The sequence below is a fragment of the Bubalus kerabau genome, chromosome 6 (genome assembly GCF_029407905.1).
Source record: "Bubalus kerabau isolate K-KA32 ecotype Philippines breed swamp buffalo chromosome 6, PCC_UOA_SB_1v2, whole genome shotgun sequence".
In the NCBI taxonomy this organism is placed as follows: Eukaryota; Metazoa; Chordata; class Mammalia; order Artiodactyla; family Bovidae; genus Bubalus; species Bubalus kerabau.
Window position 1 is genome coordinate 110,759,493 of NC_073629.1, and position 26,035 is coordinate 110,785,527.

The 26,035-nt window shown below is 39.9% G+C and overlaps 1 protein-coding gene across 2 annotated transcripts in view; it reads left to right on the plus strand.

Moving 5' to 3' along the window:
* The first annotated feature begins 6,582 nt into the window (after nt 1–6,582).
* The window catches only part of PSMB2 (proteasome 20S subunit beta 2), a 35,461-nt gene continuing 16,008 nt past the window's right edge, over nt 6,583–26,035 (plus strand). Inside the window, exons 1-3 of one of the 2 annotated variants that reach the window (XM_055586423.1) lie at nt 6,583–6,830; nt 11,238–11,360; nt 15,178–15,248. In XM_055586423.1, coding sequence (XP_055442398.1) covers nt 6,740–6,830; nt 11,238–11,360; nt 15,178–15,248 — 285 coding nt within the window. In that variant the 5' untranslated portion in view covers nt 6,583–6,739. The remainder of the gene's footprint in view (nt 6,831–11,237; nt 11,361–15,177; nt 15,249–26,035) is intronic. The other variant, XM_055586422.1, reaches the window with a different exon arrangement.

The following is a 26,035-nucleotide window of genomic DNA, read 5'->3' on the forward strand; positions in this document are numbered from 1 at the left end:
TTGCCTCATGCAATGAAAAGACATACTTTGTTCAAAATAAATCCATCTACTAGAAGGAGTGTGGTGCAAACCAGAGGACAAGAGATATGCATTGGTAACAGGTGTGAATTTTACTCTACAATAGTCACGCATAAGAAGTGGTACATTTTTCTACATTTGATAAATATCACGTAAGCCCTCACTCACTCTGGTCAAAAAGAAATTCAACTTCAGAAATGTTTTGGGGGACTCTCCCTCTTCCTAAGATCACACAAAAATTCTGAGTAATGCACACAGGCTTACCTTAGGTTCCCCAGATGCAGAATCTGAGATAGGGATTCTTGTTCAAGTGATTTATTCTGGGAGTGATTTCTGGAGAGAGGGTATGAAAGAAGCAAGATGGGACAGAATAAAAAGCTGGTGAGAATGCGGTCTCAACTGGTTCTACAAGAAAGCTCTGGAGCACAAAATGGACCTCAGAACTAGTTACCCATTGAGGCAAAAGAACCAGTCTTTTGTATCCCTGTGTCAGTGAGTTATTGCTCAAGGTGGGGTGCAGCCTCTCAGGTGAGGGGATAATAATTGTCTAGAAAAGAGGTAGCTGTTCTGGGCTGACTGTTTGTGTCCTCTACCCAAATTCATATATTGAATCCCTAACCACCAGTATGATTACACTTGGAGACAGGGCCTTTGGGAGATAATTAGGATTAGATTAGGCCACAAGTGTTTGCCTTCATGATGGGATGGGAGGCCTTATAAGAGAAAAGGAAGATATAACTCTCTCCCTCCCTCCGTCTTTCTTTCTCTCTCTCCACATACTGAGGAAAAGCCAAGTAAGGAGATAATGACAAGTCAGCCATCTGTAACCCTGGGAAAGAGCTCTCACCAGGAACTGAACTTTGTTGGCACTTTGATCTTTAGTCTATAGAACTGAGAAGATAAATTTCTACTGTTTAAGCCACTCAGGCTATAATCGTTTGCATGGTAGCCCAAGCAGACTAATATAGCAATTGTGAGTTGTTATCCAACTATGTTAACCAACATAGCTGGGGGGGTGTTTACACAGATAGAGCGTCTACAGTCCACCCTTTGCCCCAGTCAGCTCTACTTTCTTCTCATATTAAATTCACTCTGTCTAGGCATAGCTTCTTCAGGACCCTGGTTGGTCACAATTCTGACCAACCAATTCTAAACTTACAAGAGTAGGGTTTAGTGGAATGAACTATAGCCTCTCTTGCTACATGTTGTCTATGAGCTGTAATTGACACTCACCATCTTCTTCTACCACCACTCCTTTTATTTTTTAATTTTTTGGGTCAAACCATGCGGCCTATGGGCTGGACCAGAGATCTCTTAGTTCCTGGACCAGAGATTGAACCTGCACCCCCTGCAATGGAAGCTCTGAGTCTTAACCACTGGACTGCCAGGGAAATCCCCCCCGCCACTCATTTTATTATTTATTTTTTATTCTATTTATTTATTTATTTTTGGCTGTGCTGTTACCATGTGCTGGCTTCTCATTGCTTTGGCTTCTTTTGCTGTGGAGTACAGGTTCTAGGCTTCCCTGGTGGCTAAGATGCTAAAGTGTCTGTCCACAATGCAGGAGGCCCGGGTTGGATCCCTGGGTTGGGAAGATCCCTTGGAGAAGGAAATGGCAGCCCACTCCAGTACTCTTGCCTGGAAAATCCCATGGATGGAGGAGCCTGGTAGGCTACGGTCCATGGGGTCCCAAAGAGTTGGACTCGACTGAGCGACTTCACTTTCACTTTTTCACAGGTTCTAGGGCATGTGGACTTCAGTAGTTGGTGACATGTGGGCTCAGTAGGTGTGGGGCATGGGCTTAGTTGTCCCGTGGCATGTGGAATCTTCCTGGACCAGGGATCGAACCTATGTCCCCCTGCATTGGCAGGCAGATTCTCAACCACTGGACCAGCAGGGAAGTCCCTGCCACTCATTTTAGATCTCTCTCCCCTTTGGCTTACCTGGTAAATTGACCCACTTCCTAATTTCTTTTGCCCTTCAGCTTCATTGAGATATATTTGACATATAATACTGTGCATTAATAAGTCCAAGGTGCACAATGTGATAATCTGATACACATTCATACCCTCATTTCTAAGGTGTCCAGTCTTGACACTTGGTCACCAGATACTCACCAGGCCATGGTTGCTATACTTATAGTTCAGCTGGGTATAAGAGTACCAAGAGATGCCCCAGTAGATCACCTGGGTGCCAGATATATTCCTCTATGTCCTCATTATGTAGCACAGCCCTCTCTCCTCATAATGATTAGCATCAATTATCCCTGCCAAACTCTTTGTGCAGCTTACTTGTGCTCTCTGGACTTGCTCAGACTCGATCCGAGATGTCTCACTTTCACTTTATGATGTATTACTGCTGGGCCCACCTTATAATCTGGTAGGTTAGATAGAACTCAGCTCATAACGAGAAATTCAAACTACATGGTCATTTAACATCCTATGGTCAGACACTTCTATCCAGATGGTATACCCTTCCTTTAGAGTCAGAAGTATGAGCTATAACTCTCCCATTGTGGATTAACAGAAGTTTCATATGGCATATTTCTTTACCAAAGACACCTGTAGTAATACACAGTCAGCTGGGGCAAGGGGCCCAAGTAGCCAGGCTGCTTATATTGTAGCCCGACACTGCTGAAGCACTTTCTTATTCTGAACCTGCTCAGAGGTAGAGACCCTCAATGTGTCAATAGACAAGACCACCAGGCCTCTAAACTCAGCCTCTAAAACAAAAAATACAAAGCTTAATTTATTGCTGACTTACGTACATGCTGATCAGGCTTAGTTTCTCCAAGAAAAGCAGACTGTTCATCTTAGAGTTTTAGGAGAGCATGGAATTCAGAGACTGTAGATTTTCAGAGGCATGAGGGGTTGATATAATCTTAATAAGTATGGTTTCTTGGGTGAAACCCAAGAAGCACTTGGTTCATTGGTTGGCCTTCAGAAGTATTAAGTCAAATCTTAATTGGCTAACTTAGAAATAAGGGGCTGTCACTGAGTGATTGGCTTGCAAAAAAAGCATGTTCATTATGTCATTGACCGATGTATCAATATCGATTGAGTAAAAGTGTTTAAACCTGTTCTGGTGATTTGTTACCAAGGGTATAGAACTCTCATTTATTGATTAGGCAGGTTTAAAACAGATTCTTGCTTGGTACCATGACCTCAAAAAACAGTCAATCTTTTCACAATAATGTGGAAACTTTTTTAAAAGTATTTACTTTTGGCTGCATCAGGTCTTAGTTGCAGTACGTGGGATATTTGTTGTGGGCGTGAGGGTTCAGTAGGTGCGGTGTGCCATCTTAGTTGTCCTGCGGCATGGGGAGTCTTAGTTCCCAAGCAGGGATGGAGTCTATGTGGCCTGCATTGGAAGGCAGATTCTCAACCCCTGGACAGCCAGGGAAGTCCCAGTAATATGGAAACTTTTTAAAATTCTGTTTTCCCTCTCGATTTTTCATTCAGCCAAAACTCATAAAAAGAGTTTTGAAGCCACTCAAGAAATACGACCCAAGATTTCTCAGGGCTGACCAAGAAAACAAGTTCAAACAACTTCTTGAGTCTACTACCTAAGACAGCCAGGCTGTTTTCTTCTAGCTTAGATGTAAACTGTTCCATTTCCCTGCAATGTTTGTTGATATAAATTATGAAGTTGGGGGCCAGATTGTGTACCTATGATGTAATATGTGAATCCCTCCATAATTTTGTTTTTCTGTTCTATAAGATGTTCTTGCCTAAGGACTTTAGACCCAGCAGCTTGTTAGCATGAAGTGAAAGTGAAAGTTGCTCAGTCCTGTCCAACTCTTTGCAACCTCGTGGGCTACACAGTCCGTGGAATTCTCCAGGCCAGAATACTGAAGTGGGTAGCCTTTCCCTTCTCCAGGGGATCTTTCCAACCCAGGAATTGAACTGGGGTCTCCTGCATTGCAGGCAAATTCTTTACCAGCTGAGCCACAAGGGAAGTCCAAGAATACTAGACTAGGTAGCCTATCCCTTCTCCAGCAGATCTTTCGAACCCAGGAACCAGACCAGGGTCTCCTGCATTGCAGGCAGATTCTTTACCAACTGAGCTTTCAGGGAAGCCCATTAGCATGAATACCTGCTAAAGAATTGCCTTTAGCTTCTGAAGTAGGAGAAAGGGAGTAACAAGCCAGATAGGGCAGGAATAAAGTTAAGCAGGAATGTGTCTTGGTTGGAGTCTAGCTTTAGTCTGATCCACAGGGAAACTCTGGAGGACAAACTATATTCCACTTTAAGTTAAGGGAATTGATCTTTTATCCCTGTGTCAGTAAGTCAATGACTGGGGAGTGGAAATTGGTTCATAGCCTCCCAGGCAAAAATGCTTCTCTTGTGGTTGATGGAAGTTCTCCAAAGAAAGGCAAAGTTGTGAGTTGTTATTAATCAAGATTTATAGAAGATAGGGTATGCAGCTACTACAAGTAGGTAAAGGGATATGAGCAGGGCATCAACATTATCTATTAATATCCCTGAATATTTACGGGTGGGCCACTGATTTCCAGCCTTGGTCCCAATCTTACTATCTAAGCTCACAGAGTCTTTTGAGTATGGGCTAAACTGATGCTTCCATGTCAAGCTTGGGAGTCTTGGCAAAGCTGGTAGCCTCCCACATTCCCTAGGTACACTGCAGTCATTCTTCTTTATGACCCTGCCAAACTTCCCAGAGTTCATGAAGGAGCAGGATACGACATCTTACACTCACGGAGCCAAACAAGCCTGCATCTCCTTCCCATCTCAAGAAAAACAAAAAGCAAATCTCTCTTCTGAATGTCCCTTTGATAAGTAAAGAAGTTGAGGCTCAATGAATTTTGCACCAAAGTTGGAAGAGGTAGAACTGGGACCAGTGCTGATTCACAGGCCTCCCACCACTTTGGGGGTCTGCAAACTATGTTTCATGAGCCAAATCCACTTATCCCTTTCACCTGTTTTTTTGTAAATAAAGTTTTATTAGGACATTGCCATGTTCACTGATTTATATATTCGCTATGGCTGCTTTTGCACTACAATGGCATCACTGAGTAGTTATGGCAGATACTTGATGGCCTATAAAGCCAAAAATACTATATGGTTCTTTACAGAAAAATTGACTACCTCATGCCATTTCTGGAACCTCCTCAGGCACTTTTTCTAATTCTAACATTCAGTTATTCTAAGACTTTAATTGAAGGAGGTATTCTTCCTAATTCTTAGTGAAATAGAACAAGTTATATCTTGAAAATCCACTTTCTTCTATTATAATGAGAAGTTAGAGAATCTAGTTTGACTTAGCTAGAGGGAATTTCCTGGGGAGGAGGATGAACGGCCAGCCTACAAGATGCTTGGGGGTCCTTTCTTTTTAAGGTCCTTTTAAAAAATTGGGTTTTCCAATTCAGAATTCTGAATTCTGCAGCCTTTATGAATGAATGGATGAACAGATAAATATTGGTATATGCAAAGGAAAAAAGTTCTGGAAGGATACAGACATCTGGTAACTATTTACCTCTGGTGGGAGGAGGAGAGAGTCCCCTTCACTTGTGTGTTATTTGTGTATGTATAATATAACTATGTAATTTTTGCAGTTGTAAAACACAAACAAAATAACAGAAAGGGAGAGAGGCTTAAGAGACTGCTTCCCCAGTGGTGTTTAAGAAAGGATCTTTCTAGGATGATGGATGCATCTGTGTTCATAGTGAGATGGTCAACTTAATGACCTCACTTGCCTCTGGCATAATCCCATGATAGATTGGCTGCCCCAAGCTCCTCAGGCTCTGTGTTCCTGCATGGGCAGGGAGCTGGAAGAAACACTCAGAAGGGAGTAGGGACTTCACATTTTTGCAGAAGCGAGAGAATTGCATAGTTGTGTTTAGGGATACAATTGCAACCAGTTTTCCATTTCTGAATATGCTAGTATGATTAGTATGAAGACTCAATTATGAAACCATTCAAATATCAGAAACTAATCATGGAATATATTAGCTTTCCCCAGAAGGGCTGAAACATGTAAAGGGATGGCTGTACTTTTTCCTATTAATATATGAGTAATACCTGAGCACTATGAAACATTCAAATAATATAGATGTGTATAAAATAAAAAGTGAAAGCGCTCCCTTTAAATCACTGTTATCAGAGGGAGCAACTACATATAATTTGAGGTTGGAAGAACATAAACATCTTTTATTATTTGTCTTCATGTTTAGATCTTTAATTCTGTCATATTTTACAATTATGAAACCTGTAAAAAGGGCTCCTTTCAAATTTCAAGTTTATTTTTCTCTAATCTAGCTTGCAGGAAAGGGGTTTCAGGAGCTATTTTACCGAAAACCGAAGGGAAATTGCCAGCTAAAGACGCACACCTTTTGGCAGACGCATGTGCTCGGCACTTTGTATACAGCGCGCGATTTCCTCCTCAAGAGAGTTTTCAACTCCCGATTATAAAGAAAGAAACTAGGTGTTACGTAAGATTACGTAAGGCAAGTACCCCGTACTGCCGGGATCGCAAGAGACCGAACAGGCCAGAAGCCGAGAGCAGCGTTTAACGCACCAAACACCACCCCCACTTTCCAAACTCTCGCGACAGTTGTGCGTCATCCGGGAGCGCCGGTGGCCGGGTCTGTCGTGGGGCCTGCGACGCGCGGAGCTCTGCTCGGAGGTGCTGTCTCACCCGTGAGGCGGAGAAGCAGGCCAGCCCCGCGCTCGATTGAACCTGCAGTCCCCGGCCTCCTACCACCATGGAGTACCTCATCGGCATCCAGGGTCCCGACTATGTCCTTGTCGCCTCCGACCGGGTGGCTGCTAGCAATATTGTCCAGATGAAGGATGGTGAGAGGAAGCAGGGGAGGCCAGGCCGGGCCTGGGTATAGGGACAGCCGGGAGGAGTTCGTGGGAGGTTGGGGAGTACCGGGGAGGTCTTGGGCATGGAACCCCGACTGCCCTGGTCAGCTCTTGCGTAGTTTTAGAATTAAGAGACAGGCAGACGGGCTTGGGGCCTTGACTTTGTCTCCTCCCAGGGTTCCTGGGTCAGTACTGTGCTCCAGCTTTAGCTGAATGCTTGCTAGGCGAGAGTTGCTTAAGGGAACTCAGTGTAAGTGTTTAAGCGCCAGCCCGGCTCCAGGATTCCTAGACCCCCTAGTCTCTGATAAATTTCTTGTTGTCGGTGCTGAAGAGGTTAGATGGTGACAGCATAAGGTGGGATCCTGGGGAGAGTGGGAGATTGTGGCACTAGAACCTTGCTATTTCCCTTCCACTGTCTGTATCTTCCCTAGTCTTAGCTCTGATCCTTCTCTTTCGGGGCACTGGCTACCTAGTTTTCCTTGTATTTAAGTAGCTAGTGGAGGTAGGAATCTGGAGCCCCGTCACTCATTTGCCTTATGACTTTGTACAAGGTATTTCGCAGTGCCCAAATTTCCTCATCTGCTAAATCAGGGTTAGTAACACCAACCTCAAAAGCTTGTTGAGAGGATTGAGTTGAAAAAGTTTTGTGCAGATGTTTAACACTATGACAGATACTTGGTAGTAAACATACTGAGCGCTCCTATACGTGTTATTTTAAGCAGTTTACATTAATTCATTTAACCTTTTGAAATGGATGCTGTCACATTGACAGTTCTGAGAAGTTAAGAAACTTGCTTAAGGCCTCAGGTGACAGAACCCAGGTTCAGACCTGTGCAGTTTGACTGCATATTTTTGAAAGATTTTGGTTGCTTGTCTGCGGAATCTTAAGAGTGCATTTTCACAATTCATAGTTATCCTACTTTTGAAAAAGTATTACCTGTTGGCCCAGATGATTTAATGTTCATTCGACAAATAGGTTTGGGGCCCCCATATGTCTGTTATAGTGCTAGGTGCTGAAGGGATGCAAAGAAAAATAAGATGTGGCCCTAGAAGTTACAGTTTAATAAGGGATTCAGATATATGTACAAATAATTATAACACAAGCTAGAAACTGATGCTGCATATGAAAAGTACATTCAAACTTCTCAGGTAGTGCAGAGAAAGCAGAGATTGTTTTTATCTACTCCAGAGGAAGAAGGGATCTACAACTAGATCTCTAGTTGTAGAGACTAGGGACGGCTTTGAGGGCAGGTAACAGTTCATTCTTGGCTTAAGGAAAGGAAAATTGTCAAACTGTTAAACATTTATGGTGTGGATTGTGTTCATTAAGTCAAATTACTTTATGAAATTCCATGATTAGTTTGTAGAAGTTTTACTGGTAAACCGTGTTTTCCAAAGGAGTCAATTTGTTTTTTAAGGGTAAATCTGTCCATTATTTTGAATACTAAGGCCTTTGACATGCAAGTGAGTTTAGCATGAAGTAGTTTAGCAGTAACAAATTCACTACATTTATAGGTGTTCTGTTTCTTCACAATAATATATACGAAGCCACTTCAAAAAATAGAATGTGTTTTAAGCCCACTTACATACACAGTGCTTTTAGGTGTTACAGGGTATGCAATGTACTTGGTATAATCATACAGGGGTCTAAGACATTAAGAAAACCAGGAAATAAATATTACAAGATGATTTTGTATGATAAAAAGAAGTATCACCAGTGAGTATTAGGTTAGCTTTTAAATTAATGGTTTCAAAAGTGAATCCTTATGGTATTCAGAGAAATCACTGTGGTATAGAAGGAAGATGAATTTGAGTTAGTTCTTTAAAAATGGTTGAAAATAATTGTATTTAGCTCTAATTTTCCCTATGGTGTTTTCAGATATAAAAATGTTTATGATAGAAGCTTTGGAATTGTGTAAGGACTTTTTTCTTCCTTTCATTTCGTGAAGAAACTATGTAGGGTAGGCTGAAAATGAATTAACCTTTTGCGATTCATTATTCTTCTGGTATAAAATGAGAGTATCGCTTCCAATCAGTTTTTTGGTTTGTTGCTGTAAGATATTTTGATACTATAGAGAAGGTGTTTCCCAGAGATTGCTTGCTTGTTAAAGTGGCACAATATTTCAGTTTGGTTATATGCCACATTTTATTTCTCTTATCTTCTGGCCTGTATAGAATTGCTTTTAAATTTCTCACAGTACCTCAGCTCACGCAGATTGCTCTTTTTTTCCCCTGAATTCCTGTAGCATGTATAATCTGAACTACATTGTCTCACACTGAGTATGATAATGTTGTACACGTACAGTTTTCCCCACCTATGAGTTAGGCAGGGGTAGGTGACAGTATCTTCATTTTACACACTCGGAAACTGGCTTAGAAAGGGCAGATAATTTGCTCAAGTTCAGACTTGAGCTCAACTAGGCTTGCTCACGGAGAAGGCAATGGCACCCCACTCCAGCACTCTTTTTTTTTTTTTAATTTAATTTAATTTTATTTTTTAATACTCCAGCACTTTTGCCTGGAAAATCCCATGGATGGAGGAGCCTGGTGGGCCGCAGTCCATGGGCTCGCGAAGAGTCAGACATGACTGAGCGACTTCCTTTTCACTTTTCACTTTCATGCATTGGAGAAGGAAATGGCAACCCACTCCAGTGTTCTTGCCTGGAGAATCCCAGGGACGGGGGAGCCTGGTGGGCTGCTGTCTCTGGGGTCTCGTAGAGTCGGACACGACTGAAGCGACTTAGCAGCAGCAGCAGCAACAGACTTGCTCAACCCAGACTACGAACATCTCCTGGGTTCCAGTCTAGAGTATTGTATGCTTATGTTGTTTATTTTGTTGTCCACTTGTGTCCTGTATGTGGATCTTGTGTGTTCTTTTTTAAGGATCAGAAATTGCCTTGAGCTACATAGCCTGTTTCCTGCATGATTTAGGGAGTCATTAGCATATTCTTTTTTTCCTTTTAATACCCCCTTCACCAATCACTATACAATGCATGTTTAAAAAACACTTATTTTGGCCTTGAATTAAGTTCATTTCAAAATTGAACAGTTGAAGAGTTTACTGTTTCAAAATTTAGCATTTCTTCTAAGTATAACATAAATTCTTTGTAAACAGGCCCCCCGCCCGATATGAAGCTTTTTTCTCATTATGACAATAAACATATTAAGTAGTGTTTTCTTACAAAGATGATTCATATGAAGTATAAACATTGTAGGAAATATTCATAAGCATAATGAAAGAAATAAAAATTGCCCATACTTCTGCAACTGCAGGAACTCAGATGCTAGCGGAGTCTAATCCCCTTTGGTGCTTTTTCTTTGCATAAATGATTTATCTATACGTGAATTTTTTCTTTCATAAACAGTCTTTAAATCTTTAAAGTCATAGTCTTTAAATCTCCTGTAGCCTTTAACAAATAAAAGTGTTTCAATCCAGGAGTTTCAAGGCAGCTTGATACAATCTACAGGCGCATTTTAGGTGCACTTCCCCCCTAAAGTCTAGGAAACCTTATTACTGGTATCTCCAGTTCTCAAATACTTGTGAAGTATTTGACTATAGCATTTGTTTTTTAAATCCTGTTAAAGAGATTTTGACGTTTCAAAAGCTTTCAAACAGGAAGCATGTCTCCCAGCGAAGATTATTCAGCACTATTTGAAAAATGAAAAGTGAAAGTGAGAGTAAGATAGGGAGATTTAGCTTTTTTCTGAAGCTATGGACTGAATATGGAGTTTTCTTCCTTGGGCACTAATTTCTATCTGAATATTTATTTATCTGTTTAATCTGAATGTGTCTGGTTCAGCTAGATAAGATTAGAGTATTGGGATTTTTGAGGTATTTTTTAAATAGCTTAGTGCAATGTTTGTTAGGATTTTTGCTTTGGCACTCATTGTAACTTTCTCTTTGCTTTGTAAATGGAGTTGGTTTACTTTTTTAGGTGATTTATATTCTTAGTTGATTTTTTGTTCTTCCTTGAGATGGTTTCTTAATTGCAGCATTGATTCTTTTCATATATGCTTTTGTTTATATAATAATTTGCATTCATATTTGTAGAGACATTTCAGGATTTTGGAATCTTGCGCCTAAAGATAATGGCCATTGGCTTGATTCCTTCAGTTTCTTTAGTTGTTGTTCATTGCATTTCAAGTGCCTTAATGTTTTTATGTGTATTTTCAGTTATATTCTCCACCTGAAATTGATGTTAATAAAATATGCAAATGAATTTAACCTGGAGAGTGAAAGAAAGTAATTGATAGAGTTGCCCATCAAAGTCTTCATAAAACAGTTATTCATAAAATTCAATATGGTAATTGATAAGCCTGTTTGTAGTTGCCATGTAATAAGAACAATTTTCTGCTTAGATAATTTCTAACACTGTGTGTTTTTTCTTTGAGCAGATCATGACAAGATGTTTAAGATGAGTGAAAAAATCTTACTCCTGTGTGTTGGAGAGGCTGGAGACACTGTACAGTTTGCAGAATATATTCAGAAAAACGTGCAGCTCTATAAGATGCGAAATGGTGGGTAATACTTAGAATGTGGCTCTGGTGGTTTTGTCTTTAAAGTGTACTGAAAGAGAATATTCTATACTGGCAGTTCTATACATGTGCTCTTATTTTTATTTGAGTCTTACTATTTTTAAAGCCTTAGTTAGATCCTCCTTCTGGTCCTAAGGATTTTCTACAAAAATCCCAGAGCAGAAAAGAGAACTATTATAACACAGATACATGGGGGATAAAAATAACCCCACCTTGAAAAATGAGCATGATGATACAAGATTTTTAAGTGTTAGAGAATGTGACTTGAGCTACAGTATGTACGAAATCTCAGAACTAAAAGACCTAAGTTAAACTTGGTTATACTGTTTTTTTATGTGACAAATCACTTATCCACTCTGGACCTTTACTTTCTTTATCACTAAAATGGCATTATTGGGAATTCCCTGGCAGTCCAGTGGTTGGGATTCTGTACTTCATTGTAGAGGGGATTGGTTCAGTCCCTTGTTGGGGAACTAAGATCCCACAAGCTGTGCAGCGTAGTCAAAAAATAAATAAATAGTATTGTTATAATAATATTAATGAATAGTATGTATGAAAATGCTTTGTAAACTTTAGACTCTGTGTAATTATAGGAGATTTACTGTGTCATAAAAAGGTTCTGCCTTGCCTCTCTGGTAGGTTCTTGTCTAGGGAGATAATTAGAATTTTTGTGAGATATTTTGTGAACTCTCTGGAGCTAATAAACTCTTATCCACTGGGAAAGCCTTCCTGTGAAATAATAGCCACTAGCCCTTTGATCCAAGGAAGTTTATAGTGATGCTTCAGCAGAAAAGAACCTTCCTTCCAGTTACTTATTTCACAGTGTAATAATACTGTTATGCTGCTGCTGCTGCTGCTGCTGCTGCTGCTGCTAAGTCGCTTCAGTCGTGTCCGACGCTGTGCAACCCCATGGACTGCAGCCTGCTAGGCTTCTCCGTCCATGGGATTCTCCAGGCAAGAACACTGGAGTGGGTTGCCATTTCCTTCTCCCCATTTTACTTATAGAAAGGTGAAATATTATATAATATGTCAAAAATGAAAATGAACCTCAAGATGTGCAATAAATGGTTTCTTTACAAACTTAGGGACATTGATTCCTATTGCTGCTATTTTACTCAATCATGAAGCCCATTTTTGGAGAAAACTATATATGTATATGTTAGAGCTAGGAGATGCAATGTTTAATAAGTAATATTTAAAATAATTAAATATTGAAAGAATTTTTAAAGACTTTCAGTACAACTTTTCTTAGAAGTGGGGAGAGAAGGTAGATTAACAAAATACATTTTTACAAAACTCGAGATTTTCTTCCTTATACTTTCATTTTTCACCTTAATTTGATAGAACTAGTATAAATTAAGGAGCTTAATTTTAATATAATTGAATGTGTAAAGTAACTGGTTATGATCCATTTGTATAGTTTTTTAGGTGGCAAGCTTAGCATCATGCATTCAGTTCTATAAATATTTTTGAGGGCCTCATCCACGTTAAGCCATCTGCCTAATATCACAGAGAATTCAAAGATGAATAAGGCTCAGTTCCTGCCATTAAGAAACCTAAAGTACATGGTATTTAGGTTTAAGCAAGTTTAGAATACTTTTTTTTAAACTTTTTATTTCCTAATGGGATATAACCAACTAGCAATACTGTGCTGGTTTCAGGTGCAGCAGGGAAGGGCCTCAGCAGCACAAGTACCTGTGTCTTTTCTCCCCCAAGCTCCCCTCCTCTTCAGGCTGCCACATAACACTGAGTGGAGTGCCGTGTGTGAAATACTTTAATCATTATTTTTAATGACTACTTGTTGTCTACATGGCCCCCATGAAGGATCCCAGTGTTTCTGAAGTACAGTTGGTAGAGCAATACTTCCCTGTCCTGGCCCAGAAGAGGGCAGAGTAATAAACAAGAGTTTCTGTTACATAATTCTCAGGGTCTAAAGTCAATGCATAAAACACAAATTGTATATGGTTAAAATTGCCCTTAAAACTCCTTAAGTTACCTATCGAATATATTTTGTGTATGTGCTGCTGCTAAGTCACTTCACTCATGTCCAACTTTGTGTGACCCCATACACAGCAGCCCACCAGGCTCCCCCGTCCCTGGGATTCTCCAGGCAAGAACACTGGAGTGGGTTGCCATTTCCTTCTCCAATGCATGAAAATGAAAAGTGAAAGTGAAGTCGCTCAGTCATGTCCGACTCTTAGCGACCCCATGGACTGCAGCCTACCAGGCTCCTCCATCCATGGGATTTTCCAGGCAGGAGTACAGGAGTGGGGTGCCATTGCCTTCTCCAGTTTGTCTATGTAACCCTATACAATATAGCTTGTGCATTTAAAATTCAATCAGTTCAGTTCAGTAGCTCAGTCGTGTCCGACTCGTTGCGACCCCATGGACTGCAGCACGCCAGGCCTCTCTGTCCGTCACCAACTCCCGGAGTTTACTCAAACTCCTGTCCATTGAGTCGGTGATGCCATCCAACCATCTCATCCTCTGTCGTCCCATTCTCCTCCTGCCCTCAATCCTTCCTAGCATCAGGGTCTTCTCGAATGAGTCATCTCTTCGCATCGGGTGACCAAAGTATTGGAGTTTCAGCTTCAACATCAGTCCTTCCAGTGAACACCCAGGACTGATCTCCTTTAGGATGGACTGGTTGGATCTCCTTCAGTCCAAGGGACTCAATAACTGAGCCATAAGGGAGAGAAAGAAAATCTATATGCAGATGGTCAGGCATCAGACTTTTCTGCCTTTTAAGATAATTGTGAAATCCTTAGCACTGTTTAGAGAGTTAGATAGAGAATCGACAAGTATTCCTGCTTGTTCAGAGTTGTTTTCATTATAATTTGACATGAACTAATAGACTTGTAAGGATGAATTTCAGTAATATATGTGAAAGCACCTAGTGTAAGCTCTGAAACATAATAGCTGTTCAGTAAATATTTGTTAGAATTTTAATCTACATCTTACCTGATGTGACACTGGTATTGCGAATGTTGTAGGAAATAATCCCATGCAGTCTTTCCAAGCTGGCATTCTTGTGGGTCTGCTGAGTTGTGGGTCGTTCTTGTGATTTTTGACACTAGCCCCATTTTATGGTGGAGTGTTAATGTCCAGAGTGTGTTACTAAGGCACATCTGATGCCATGCCTCTGGGCTGTACTTTGCTTGGCATTACAACTTTATTTAGAGGTTTTATGCTGGAGAGCCTCTATTTTTAAAATGTTACAGATAGCTGTAGAAGCAATTTTTTCCCTGTGGCTTGTGCTTTTGAAAATCACATTACGCTTCTTAATAAAATTACTTCACTTAAAGAAAACCTTATAAAGTATGACTGAGGCTATTCTAATTTCCAGCCTCTCTTTCGCAGTATCTTTTTAAAATAAACTAAAAACATTATCATCTCAAAACCTCTTTCTTTTTTATATACATATAAAACATCTGTATATATTTGTACCTCTTTCCTTCTACAGAGGAAACCACAGTCTGTTGCTGAATGAATAGCTTAATTAGGAGGATGAATTCAATCTCACTGTAGAATACTTACCTTGGTTCTGTTTTATGCCCAGTAATCAATGCCGGTACTAACTAGCTATTTCCCAGCTGTTGACAAAGGCTACCCACTCCAGTCGTCTTTCCCTTCTCCAGGGGATCTTCCCAACCCAGGGATCAAACCCAGGTCTCCCGCATTGCAGTATTCTGGCCTGGAGAATTCCAGGGACTGTATAGTCCACGGGGTCGCAAATGGGACTCAAGCAACTTTCACTTTCAGTTTTCAACTGTTGACAAGTATGTATCTCTTGTACCAGGTTATGAACTGTCTCCCACGGCAGCAGCTAATTTCACTCGCCGAAACCTGGCCGACTATCTTCGGAGTCGGGTAAGCAATACAGCAAGCAGCCTTAGGAACAGAGAAATCTATGCTTCTTGTCTATTCCTGTTACACACGAGTAGTATCTTTGCCCTTATTTGGCCGTTCTGAGCCCTTCCTATTGCTACTTGGTATTCTTCAGTCTTGTGGGATTTGTTTTTTCTTTCTGCATAGTTGCTAATTAAAGCCCAGAGGGTGAACATAACAGTTGGCAGAGAATTTGGAGGGGGTAAACCAACAGGAAGGTCTGGCAATGGCCTTTTAATTTTCAGTGTTTTCACAGCAAACTATGTTTCTTAATTCCTATGGTTGGATTATGTGGTGGTGGAGATGAAACCTTAAAATACTATTATATACACATTTTATTTTGAGAGTAACCGTGTCTTTCTGTGACTCTTCTTGCCAGTGCACACAGAATTATTCCTCTTCACTTAGTCTAGCCTTGTTGTTACCTTAGAACTGTCTTTGTTCCATTGACAGCATGTTAAAAGATGCAACATCGTAAAGATTCAATGAAAAAAGAAAGGGGGAAAAGAGGATTGAATGTATTAAAGATTGTGTAGGATGTGGCAAGAAAGTTTATGATTGCTAAAGGTGTGTATTATTCCCTTCCCACAGGGACTAAGTAAATAGAGCTCTGCCATGTGACTTTACCCCGTGCCTGTTTACTCATCTATGAAATCCTGATAACTTCCTAACCCCACAGGAGTGCTAGGATAATGAGTGCTTGTAAATCAGAATATTTAACATCCATATGACTTTTGCCCAAAGCGTTTTGCTTAATAATTTAATCTACTCACGAGTCTGCTGAGATATATAGTAGTTAATTCTCTATCACTGATAGGAATGAAAGGCATAAAGCGTCAGGAGATTAGCTGCAGGTCAGGCAAAAGCTACAGTAATGGCACCATGATTGCTTGCCTGTCTGCCTTGACAGCTGCTTGGCTTCTCAGCGGTGTTTCTAGAACATATTTTTTTTTTTATCTGTACTTATTTAAGCTGATTTATGACAAATCAAAACAAGTACAGGTTTTGATTTGTTACTTATTACAGATTTTAAAGCAGTTTATTTTCTAGTGTCTAATACTGAATTGAGAACTTCTCAGTAAACAGAATCTCTCTTTGCTAGCTTCCACCAAGGAGTTTGTGCAATATGAAAAATTGTGAAGTTTGAAGAGAAGCTAAAACCAGGATGAATTGGGTAGAGGGGATAAATTTGTATACATTGTTTTAATCTGGGTGAAAGATCAGTGGCCTTTCTTATTTACTCTTCCCCAAGAGAGGTAAATGGATCAGAGACAACCTTTCCTGCTTCTTAGAAGTTCCTGTGGTATTCAATAGAGAGTATACTGTGGCTTGCTGTGTAAAATATCCCTCTGACTTGCCAGGCAAAATTGGAATAAGAATTCCAGCTTTGGGCACAATAAACACTTTGTCTTAAATGCTACAGACATTAAGTGACTTAAGCTCCTTTTAGAATTGAGATAAGAGTGGCAGTGTGCTTTATGCAAATGTAGTGAATCCGGTTAATCTCCTAGCAGAAATGTTTGATGTCTTAACAAATAAATATCCCTTGTAGACAGTGACATGGGGCTCTAGTAGACATTGATTACCTCTGCCTTGTGCTTCTAGATCCAATCCCTGCTCCGCCACCTTCCAATCAAATGAGATTGTTCTAAAATACTAATTCATATTTCAGGCATTTTTTTTATGAGGAGAAAGGTGATGTGGTTTTTCAGTCTTCCCAATAAGTACAAAATCACTAGATTTGGCATTTTTATATAGTCACACCATTTGGCACATAATACTTATTTGAGTCAGCCAGTGCCCATGCATAATTTCATGTCTGTAGCTCAAATTATTTGATCTCCAGTTTGCTATGTGCTGTGCCGTTTGCCAATCTTATATAAATTGGTTCTTTAAGATACAGTTTAGCTTATTGGTTAAATACAGTATCTGGAATTACACTCCCTGGGTTTAAATCTTTGCCCACTGACTTGCTAGCTGTGTCTTTGAACAAATTCTAAGCTTAATTTCCCTACTTATAAAATAATGGTACCTACTTCATGGAGTTACTATGAAGATTAAATGAGGTAATCATACAAAGCTGTTAACACAGTGTATGACACATATACCTAATTAATGCATTCATTTGGTAAATAAATTAATAAACTTTTATTTTTATGGTGCTGTTACTGTTTGGTTAAAGAAGAAATTTGATAGTTAGTTTCCTATGGGAGATTGTTTCTTGTGCTATTTTATATTTTAGTTCAACAATCTGCTAGTAAAGAGTGCTGTTAATAAGGAAAATAGAATTAAACCAACATTGATCATATATTATGTGCTCAGCTTTTTTCTAGATTGACATAGTCTAGCATGGTAGCTACTGGTCATATATGGCTATTTAAATTTAAAATAATTAAAATTATGTATCAGTAGATGAATGGATTAAAAAGATGTGGGGTGTGTATACACACACACACAGTGGAATATTACTCAGCCATAAAAATGAATGGAATCCTGCAATTTGCAACAATATGGATGGACCTAGAGCATACTGTGCTTAATGAAAAAAGTCAGACAAAGACAAATACTCTGTTACCATTTGTATGTGAAATCTAAAAAACAGAATAAATGTATATAGCAAAACAGAAGCAGATTTACAGATACAGAGAACAAACTATTGCTTACCAGTGAGGATAGGAAAGAGAGGAGTGGCAAGTAGGGGCATGGGATTAAGAAGTACAGACTACTATGTATAAAATAAATAAGCAACAAGGATATATTGTAAAACAAGGAAATGTAGCTATTTTATAACTTTAAATGGAGTATAATGTATAAAAATATTGAATCCCTATACTAGACACCTGAAACTGATACAATATTGTAAATCAACTGTGCTTTAATATAAAAACTTGCTTCAATATAATTTAAAATTCAGTTCCTATGTGAGAGTCTCTTGAACTTTGAAAGAGAAATAAACTTTTGTTTCTTTAAAGACTTTGGTTCCTCATTCACATTAGTCACATTTTAAGTGCTCAATGGCCACTTGTGGCTAATGGCTATCATATTGGAAATTATAGATATAAAGTTTGAAAAGTAGTGTAATTGAATGATTCCTGATACAGGAGGTATAGCACCAGCCCTCCCATGAGCTAGATGAAAAACCCTGGGAGAAAGAACATATGGGTAACTTTTATAGTTTCTTTCAGCTCCCAGATAGCATGCTTTAAAGATCTAATGTCAAATACTACAGAACTATAGTAATCAAAACAAGGTGATATTGGCACAAAAACAGACTTATAGATCAATGGAATGGAATAGAGAGCCCAGAAATAAACCCACATACTTGTGGTCAGTTAATTTACAACAAAAGAAGTGAGACTATCCAATGAAGAAAAGACAGTCTTTAGCAAGTGATATTGGAAAAGCTGGACAGTTAAATGTAAATCAGTGAAATTAGAACACTTTCTCACACCATGTACAAAAATAAACTCAAAAATGGTTAAAGACCCAAATATGCAACATGACACCATAAAACTCCTATAAGAGAACATAAACAAAACATTCTTTGACATAAATTATGGCAATATTTTCTTAGATCAGTCTCCCAAGGCAAAAGAAATAAAAGCAAAAATAAAGAAATGGAACCTAATCAACATAAAAGCTTTTGCACAGTGAAGGAAACAATCAGCAAAATAAAAGGCAACCTACGGAATGGGAGAAAATATTTGCACTGACAAGGGGTTAATATCCAAAATATATTAACAGCTCATAAAACTCAATATATAAAAAAAAAATGTAAGTGGGAAGAAGAGTTAAATACACATTTCTCCAGAGAAGATATACAGGTGACCAGCGGACACATGGAAAGATGCTCAACATTGTTAATTATTAGAGAGTGAAAGTCGCTTTCATGGCTGACTCTTTGTGACCTCATGGACTATATAGTCTGTGGGATTTTCCAGGCAAGAATACTAGAGTGGGTAGCCATTCCCTTCTCCAAAGGATCTTCCCTACCCAGGGATCGAACCCAGATCTCCCACATTGCAGGCAGATTGTTTATCAGTTGAGCCATGAGGGAAGCCCAAGAATACTTGAGTGGGTAGCCTATCCCTTCTCCAGCGGGTCTTCATGACCCAGGAATCAAATGGGGATCTCCTGCATTGCAGGTGGATTCTTTTAATTATTAGAGAAATGAGAAAGGCAAATCAAAACTGCATTGAGGTATCACTCACACCAGTCAGAATGGCTATCATCAAAAAGTCTAAAAATAATAGGGATTTCCTTGACGGTCCAGTGTTAGGACTCTGTGCTCCCAATGCAGGGGGCACAGGTTTGATCCCCACTCAGGGAACTAAGATCCCACATGCTGCACAGAACCATCAAAAAATAAAAATAAAAAGTCTACAAATAATAAATGATGGAGAACGTTGGAGAAAAAGGAAATCTTGTACATATTGGTGGGAATGCAAATTAGTGCAGCCACTATGGGAAACAGTAGCCCTAAAAAATTAAAAGTTGCCATATGATCCAGCAACCCCACTCCTGAGTATACAGCCAGAAAAGACAAAAGCTCTAATTCGAAAAGATACACGTACCCCAGTGTTCATTGTAGCACTATTTACAACAGCCAAGATGTGGAAACAGCCCGAGTACCCATCAACAGATGGTTTAAAAAGATGTGGTGTGTATACACAGTGGAATATTACTCAACCATAAAAGAGAATGAAATAATGCCATTTGCAGCAACAAGGATGGACATAGAGAATATCATATTAAGTGAAATAAGTCAGATAGAGAAAGACAACTGGTTTATTGTATCACTTACATGTGAAATCTAAAAAATAATACAAATGAATCTATATACAAAACAGAAACAGACTCACAGACGTGGTTAACAAACATATGGTCGCCAAAGGAGAAAGGGAGGAGTAGGAGTTAAATCAGAAGTATGGGATGAACAGAAACAAACTGCGTGGAATAGATAAGAAACAAGGGTTTTGGAAGAAAAGCTACAAAAAGCCTAGACAGAGTTTTAAAAAGCAGAGACATCACTTTACGGACAAAGGTCTGTATAGTCAAAGCTATGATTTTTCCAGTAGTTATGTATGGATGTGAGAATTGGACCATAAAGAAGGTAGAGTGCCAAAGATTGATGCTTTTGATCTGTGGTGCTGGAGTACAAGGAGATCAAACCAGTCAATCCTAAAGAAAATCAATCCTGAATATTCACTGGAAGGACTAATACTGAAGCTGAAGCTCCAGTACTTTGGCCACCTGACGTGAAGCTCTGGCTCATTGGAAAAGACCCTGATGCTGGGTAAAACTGGGGATAGGAGGAGAGGGAGGTGATAGAGGATGAGATGGTTGAAAGGCATCACCAACTCAATGGACATGAATCTGAGCAAACTCTGGGAGATAGTGAAGGATAGGGAAGCCTAGCATTCTGTAGTCCATGGGGTCATAAAGAGTTGGACACAACTTAGTGACTGAACAACAACAGGAAACTATATTCAATATCTTAAAATAACCTATAATGGAAAATAGTCTGAGAAAGTAAATATATATAACTGAAGTCACTTTGCTGTACACCTGAAAAAAACACAAGATTGTAAATTAAAACTATACTTCAGTTTAAAAAAAAAATCTGACATCAAGACCATAACTAGGACTTCCCTGGTGGTCCAGTGGTTAAGAATCCGCCTGCCAATGCAGGGGACATGGATATGATTCCTGGTCCGAGATCTCACATGTCGGGCAACTAAGCCCATATACCACAATTACTAAGCCCACACTCTGTAGCCTATGAGCTGCAACCGTTGAGCCCACGTGCCACAACTCATGAGGCCTGTGTGCCCTAGAGGCCGTGTTCCACAGAGAAGCCACCGCAGTGAGAAGCCCCTGCACCACAATTAGAGACCAGCCCCCACTCACCACAACTCGAGAAAGCCTGAATGCAGCAACCAAGACCCAGTGCAGCCAAAAATAAATTCCTTTTTTAAAACGACCATAACTAGACTTGAATTTATCTTTTTTTAAGTGAAAGGGTAAGAATATATAGGAAAGAATTTCAGGTATCAATCATTTCTAGAAGTGACTTGTCTCAGCACTCTGGCCTGAATTTGACTGTGTTTAGTCTGGTTAATAGTAGGCAGGTACTGTATGCTCCTGTCCTAGAAAAACCCTGTTGCCTTGAGCCTTCTGTTCAAAGGACAATATTGTCCTCTTGCCTTTGGTGGCTGACACAAAGACATCATCTGTTGATTGGTATTGGTGAGGTCATGTGATCTTGTGAACAGATGGCCCAGGTGAAACCTTGGCTTTGCAGGTTTTGTCCCTTAAACGCAACCAACCATTTGTTACTTGTGATTAAAATATCACTAACAAGGGTAATTTCACAAGCTTTTTGGCAAATGTGGTTAGCAGGATGTGACATGACACAGCACTACTTTCTTCCTGCACGTGCCTTCTCCCTTGAGGCCTCGTCTCCCTGCTCGCCCCATCTCACCCGTGCCCAGGCTTGCCTTCTAGCTCACCTGCTCCAGATGGGCGGCACAGTGGGAGGACACTGGCAAAGGCAGATGTGTTTATTTTCCGGAGACAAAATGTTGTGTTGCTGCAGATGGCAGTGCCTCGGAGCAAATGGCAGCCTTTGACACTGCTGCCACGCAGCCTGGGCATCTTGACAGACAGAGCTGGCTCACTCTTGGTGATGGGGAAATTGGAAAAAAAAACCTCATGGAACTCATGGAGTTTCAGTGCAGTCAATGGTTTTTAAGACCTGGAGAGGTGTTTTCTTCCCTGCCAGACCTCAGTTAGCTAGTCAGCTAGCTGGATTTTCACTATGGGCTAAGAGTTATATCTGTTAATTACTTTTGTCTACTAGCCTTAATAGAACATAGAGTAAAAACTTAAATGGCTACATATAGATGGATATTCAGTGGTATTGCAAAATGTGCATTTCAAGTCATATCTCACTGGAATCTCTCAGGGTTGGAAGTGACTCATGTCTGCCCCATTGGAGATACCACCATTCTACTTTTAGTGGTCATTTTGATTATCCAAAGGCCCAGGGACAGATGTGCCCTGAAGTTCAGATGCCTTAATTAATATGACAGCACTTTGTGCTTATAGTGTTTTTCTGCCAAGAATAATAAGAATTCTGACAGCTGCCCTTTTAAGCAGTTTATTTATACAGTCATTAGGGCTTGACTCAGTCCATTAAGGAGACAAAGACTTGGATGTTGAATCATTGCGCCTACTAGTTTCCTAGGAAAAAAATGACTTAAGAACATCCTTCTCTGAAAGTTACTAGCTTTATCAGGAAACCTTTTTTCTTTTTTTTTGAATATGTGCTGTTTTTCCCAGTCCTAGCGCTGATAGAGTTAGGAGTTTGCAGGTGTAAAGTCCTCCCCCCTCGCCTTCCCCATCTCTCTCCAGGGGGTTGTATGTGAGAAGGTGTTGCTTTCTCGCTCAGAGAGCATGTATGTGCAACCCTGTTGTATGCCTGCTGTGAGCATAGAGAACCCCTATTCTCCGCTGAGTGGAATGAGCCTATTGGGTGGCCGGGATTGTGTAACCTCATAATGCCAACTTTTCACTTAAAGCATCTTTCCTGTCCACAATGGGGTGAAGCAGTATAAGTAATTGGCCTTAAATTTGTGTTGTTTTGAAACTTGTATCTTGAAAATTATGTGGTTTCCTGTTAGGATTTGGTTTAAGCCATAAGCAGTAGAATACTGTTTTAAAAAGCAGCAAAGTGTTTACCATTAGAAATGCAGATTTACCCCAACTTTTAAGATTGCTTTAAACCAGTGCCTTGGCCTGTGTGGGCATGTCCTCACACATATTCACAGATACAAATACACATGTATCCTGGCATCTTAGTGCTTCTCTTTACCTGTCATGGACCAGGATCATGCAGAGATATGAATTCAGGGGCTGATCCCCAAGGGGCATAGGAAGCCTTTGGAGGGAGAAATAGTTGACTGTTCTATTCTTGACTTTGGTTGTAGTTAAATGTATGTTCACTTTATTCATTAAACCATACGTGTATATTTTATGCATTTTTATGTGAGTGTATTATTTCACCAAAAAAGTTTAATAGCATAAAAAGGAAGAGTAAAGGGGTAGGAAAGCATAACACATTTTTTTAAAAGCTAAAAATGGAAAAAAAGTTTCAGACTTACCATTACTTTTGAGTGTAGACAGTAAAGCAGATAGCATGAAGTAGATTGGAAAGAAAAAGGGAAGGGAGAGGAAGTAATCTGAATCTTTATTAACTGAAATACTTGGCCAGAATTTCACATTTCCTTTTCTGATGCCTCCTAATTTGTACAGTATAATATAGCTAAGAAGTTCCATAGGTGCTGCTAGCCATCCATGCAACAGATCTATAGCCTGCACTGTCCCTGGGAGCTGAAGAAATGTGCAAAGCTTAGTATGTGCCTTCAGATGGGGTGGTGGAGAAATAAACAGCTATACTGCAGAGTGACAAGTACTACAATAGCCTTACAGGTAGTTGCTCTGTAAGCTGAGCCTAACTTGAGTGTTGAAGGATCAGCTATCATTAGGCTAAGATGAAGCAGAAAGGAACACTGAAAGTGCAGACCTAGAGGAGTGTGAGAGAGGGTTAGGTTGATGGCGGTGGTGGTTTAGTTGCTAAGTCATGTCTAACTCTTGTGACCCTATGGGCTGTAGCCTGCCAGGCTCCCCTATCCATGGGATTCTCCAGACAAGAAAACTGGAGTGGGTTGCCATTTCCTTTGGCACAGTCATTTTCTAATGATGTTTGGGGCAGGCACAAATAGTTTTCTGAGTCTCCTACTACTCGTTTTTCACCTGTTTTAACTAGTGGGGTACTGGATACGAATTAGGGCTTTTCTGATGGTAAAACAAATAGAAATACATAACTTCATATAGTTTTTACTCTAAACACGATATATACAAAATCTGTAATCTAAAGTAGTTTGTTAAATATGGCTCAGGGTTTTAGGGGAATGGTGAAAGATTGAAACTAGAGAGTTAGTCCATGTCATGAAGACTGATAAAAAAAAGCTCTTGTGCTAAAAGCAGTGGGCCTCTCTGGAAGCTTGTTGGCTAAGAGGGGGTTAGCATGATCAGATGAGGTTTGATTAGACCATTGGCCACTCTTTGGTAGATCATTTGGGGAAAGTAGACGGCAGCAGGGGCTCAGTGGTAGAGGATCCACCTGCAGAGCAGGAGACACAGAAGACGCGGGTTTGATCCCTGGGTTGGGAAGACCTCCTGGAGGATGAAATAGTAACCCACTCAGGGTTGTAATACCCAGGCAAGTATTCTTGCCTGAAAAATCCCATGGACAGAGGAGCCTGGCAGGCTAGAGTTAGACATGACTGAGCACAGCACACAGCACAGAAGGAAGCAGGAAAACCCGTGAGGAGCTTTCATGTCCATTATGTTGGGCCTAGGCTGCTGTTGGGGAGCACTGTGTTCTAGTACAAGGGCTTCTAAATAGTCTTTTCCCCAGGATTTTCTAGTTGCTACTGGCATCTGAAAACATACAATTATATGTAGCCCTAAGTAGTTTTTTTTCCAGCGATTTACTTATTAATTCATGGAGATGAATCAGGACACATGCTCAACATTCAAAGATAACTCATGGGTGGGAGTTCCCTGGTGGCCTAGTGGTTAGGATCCTGGGCTTTCACTACCACAAGCCAGGTTCAGTCCCTGGTTGGGAACTGATACACCACAGTTGAGCAGTGTAGCAAACAAAACAACAACCTCAAACAAAGATATTCATGAGCATGCTCACCATATGCAACTTAACATATATCTGCCTTGGGGTGTACAGAGCGGGACTTCGGTCCTGGAATTTTTTGAGAACCGATGAAGGTATATGGAGTCTTATATTGGGTTGGCCAAAAAGTTCATTTGGGTTTTTCTGTAAGCTATTATGGAAAAACTGGAACAAACTTTTTGTCCAACCCAGAATTTTCCCTGGAAACTGCCAGCTGATGAAAAAAAAAATTCAAGTGACCTTGTTGCAGACATGGTGTTGTTAGTTTTACCATTGCACAATCAGCAATTTTATTTTGATGTTATTTGGGAGAAAGCAGTATTTTTGATTAGCAAGTAAAATTAATGTAGAAAACAAATACTGTGTTAACTAGTTGGTATAATAAGGCAGCTGTGCCATGTTGCATTTCAACTCATTAAATTTCTGAACTTCTAATTACGATGAGATTACAACTCAAACTTGGGGTTAGTGATGGTTTTAGAGAGGTAAAATGTATAGAAATTTCATAATTATTGAGTATAATTTTGCTAAAAATTCATGTATACACAGTATTTAATTTTTTGCTTGTAAAATTCAGATTCAGTTGAGACTTATTAGGCACCTATTATTTACTGGGCCTTCTAGAAACTTTAACACAGATGAGTACTTTTCATTCCTTGCAGCTGTCAGGCAAGCAGGACTGCCCCCATATTCAGATGGGGCACTTGAAAGTTCAAGGCCAAGTGGACTGTCTTTTGTAACACAGCTGTAAAGCACTAAAGCCACATTTGATCTCAAGTCCTTACTTTTCACAAAAACACGTGCCTAACTTTTGGCATATGTCATTTTAAAAATATCATTTTCCAGGGAAACTCTGTATTTCCCCGTATATGTTTGTTACTCACGAGAGCTTCTTTGTGCTCTCATGACGACCTGGGAAGAATATCTCTGCCATGGTGTGTCCTGTGGTAATTGTTTCCTCTGGTGTCTTCCACGTGTGAACATAGGAATGTGTGTTTGTGTAAATGAAACC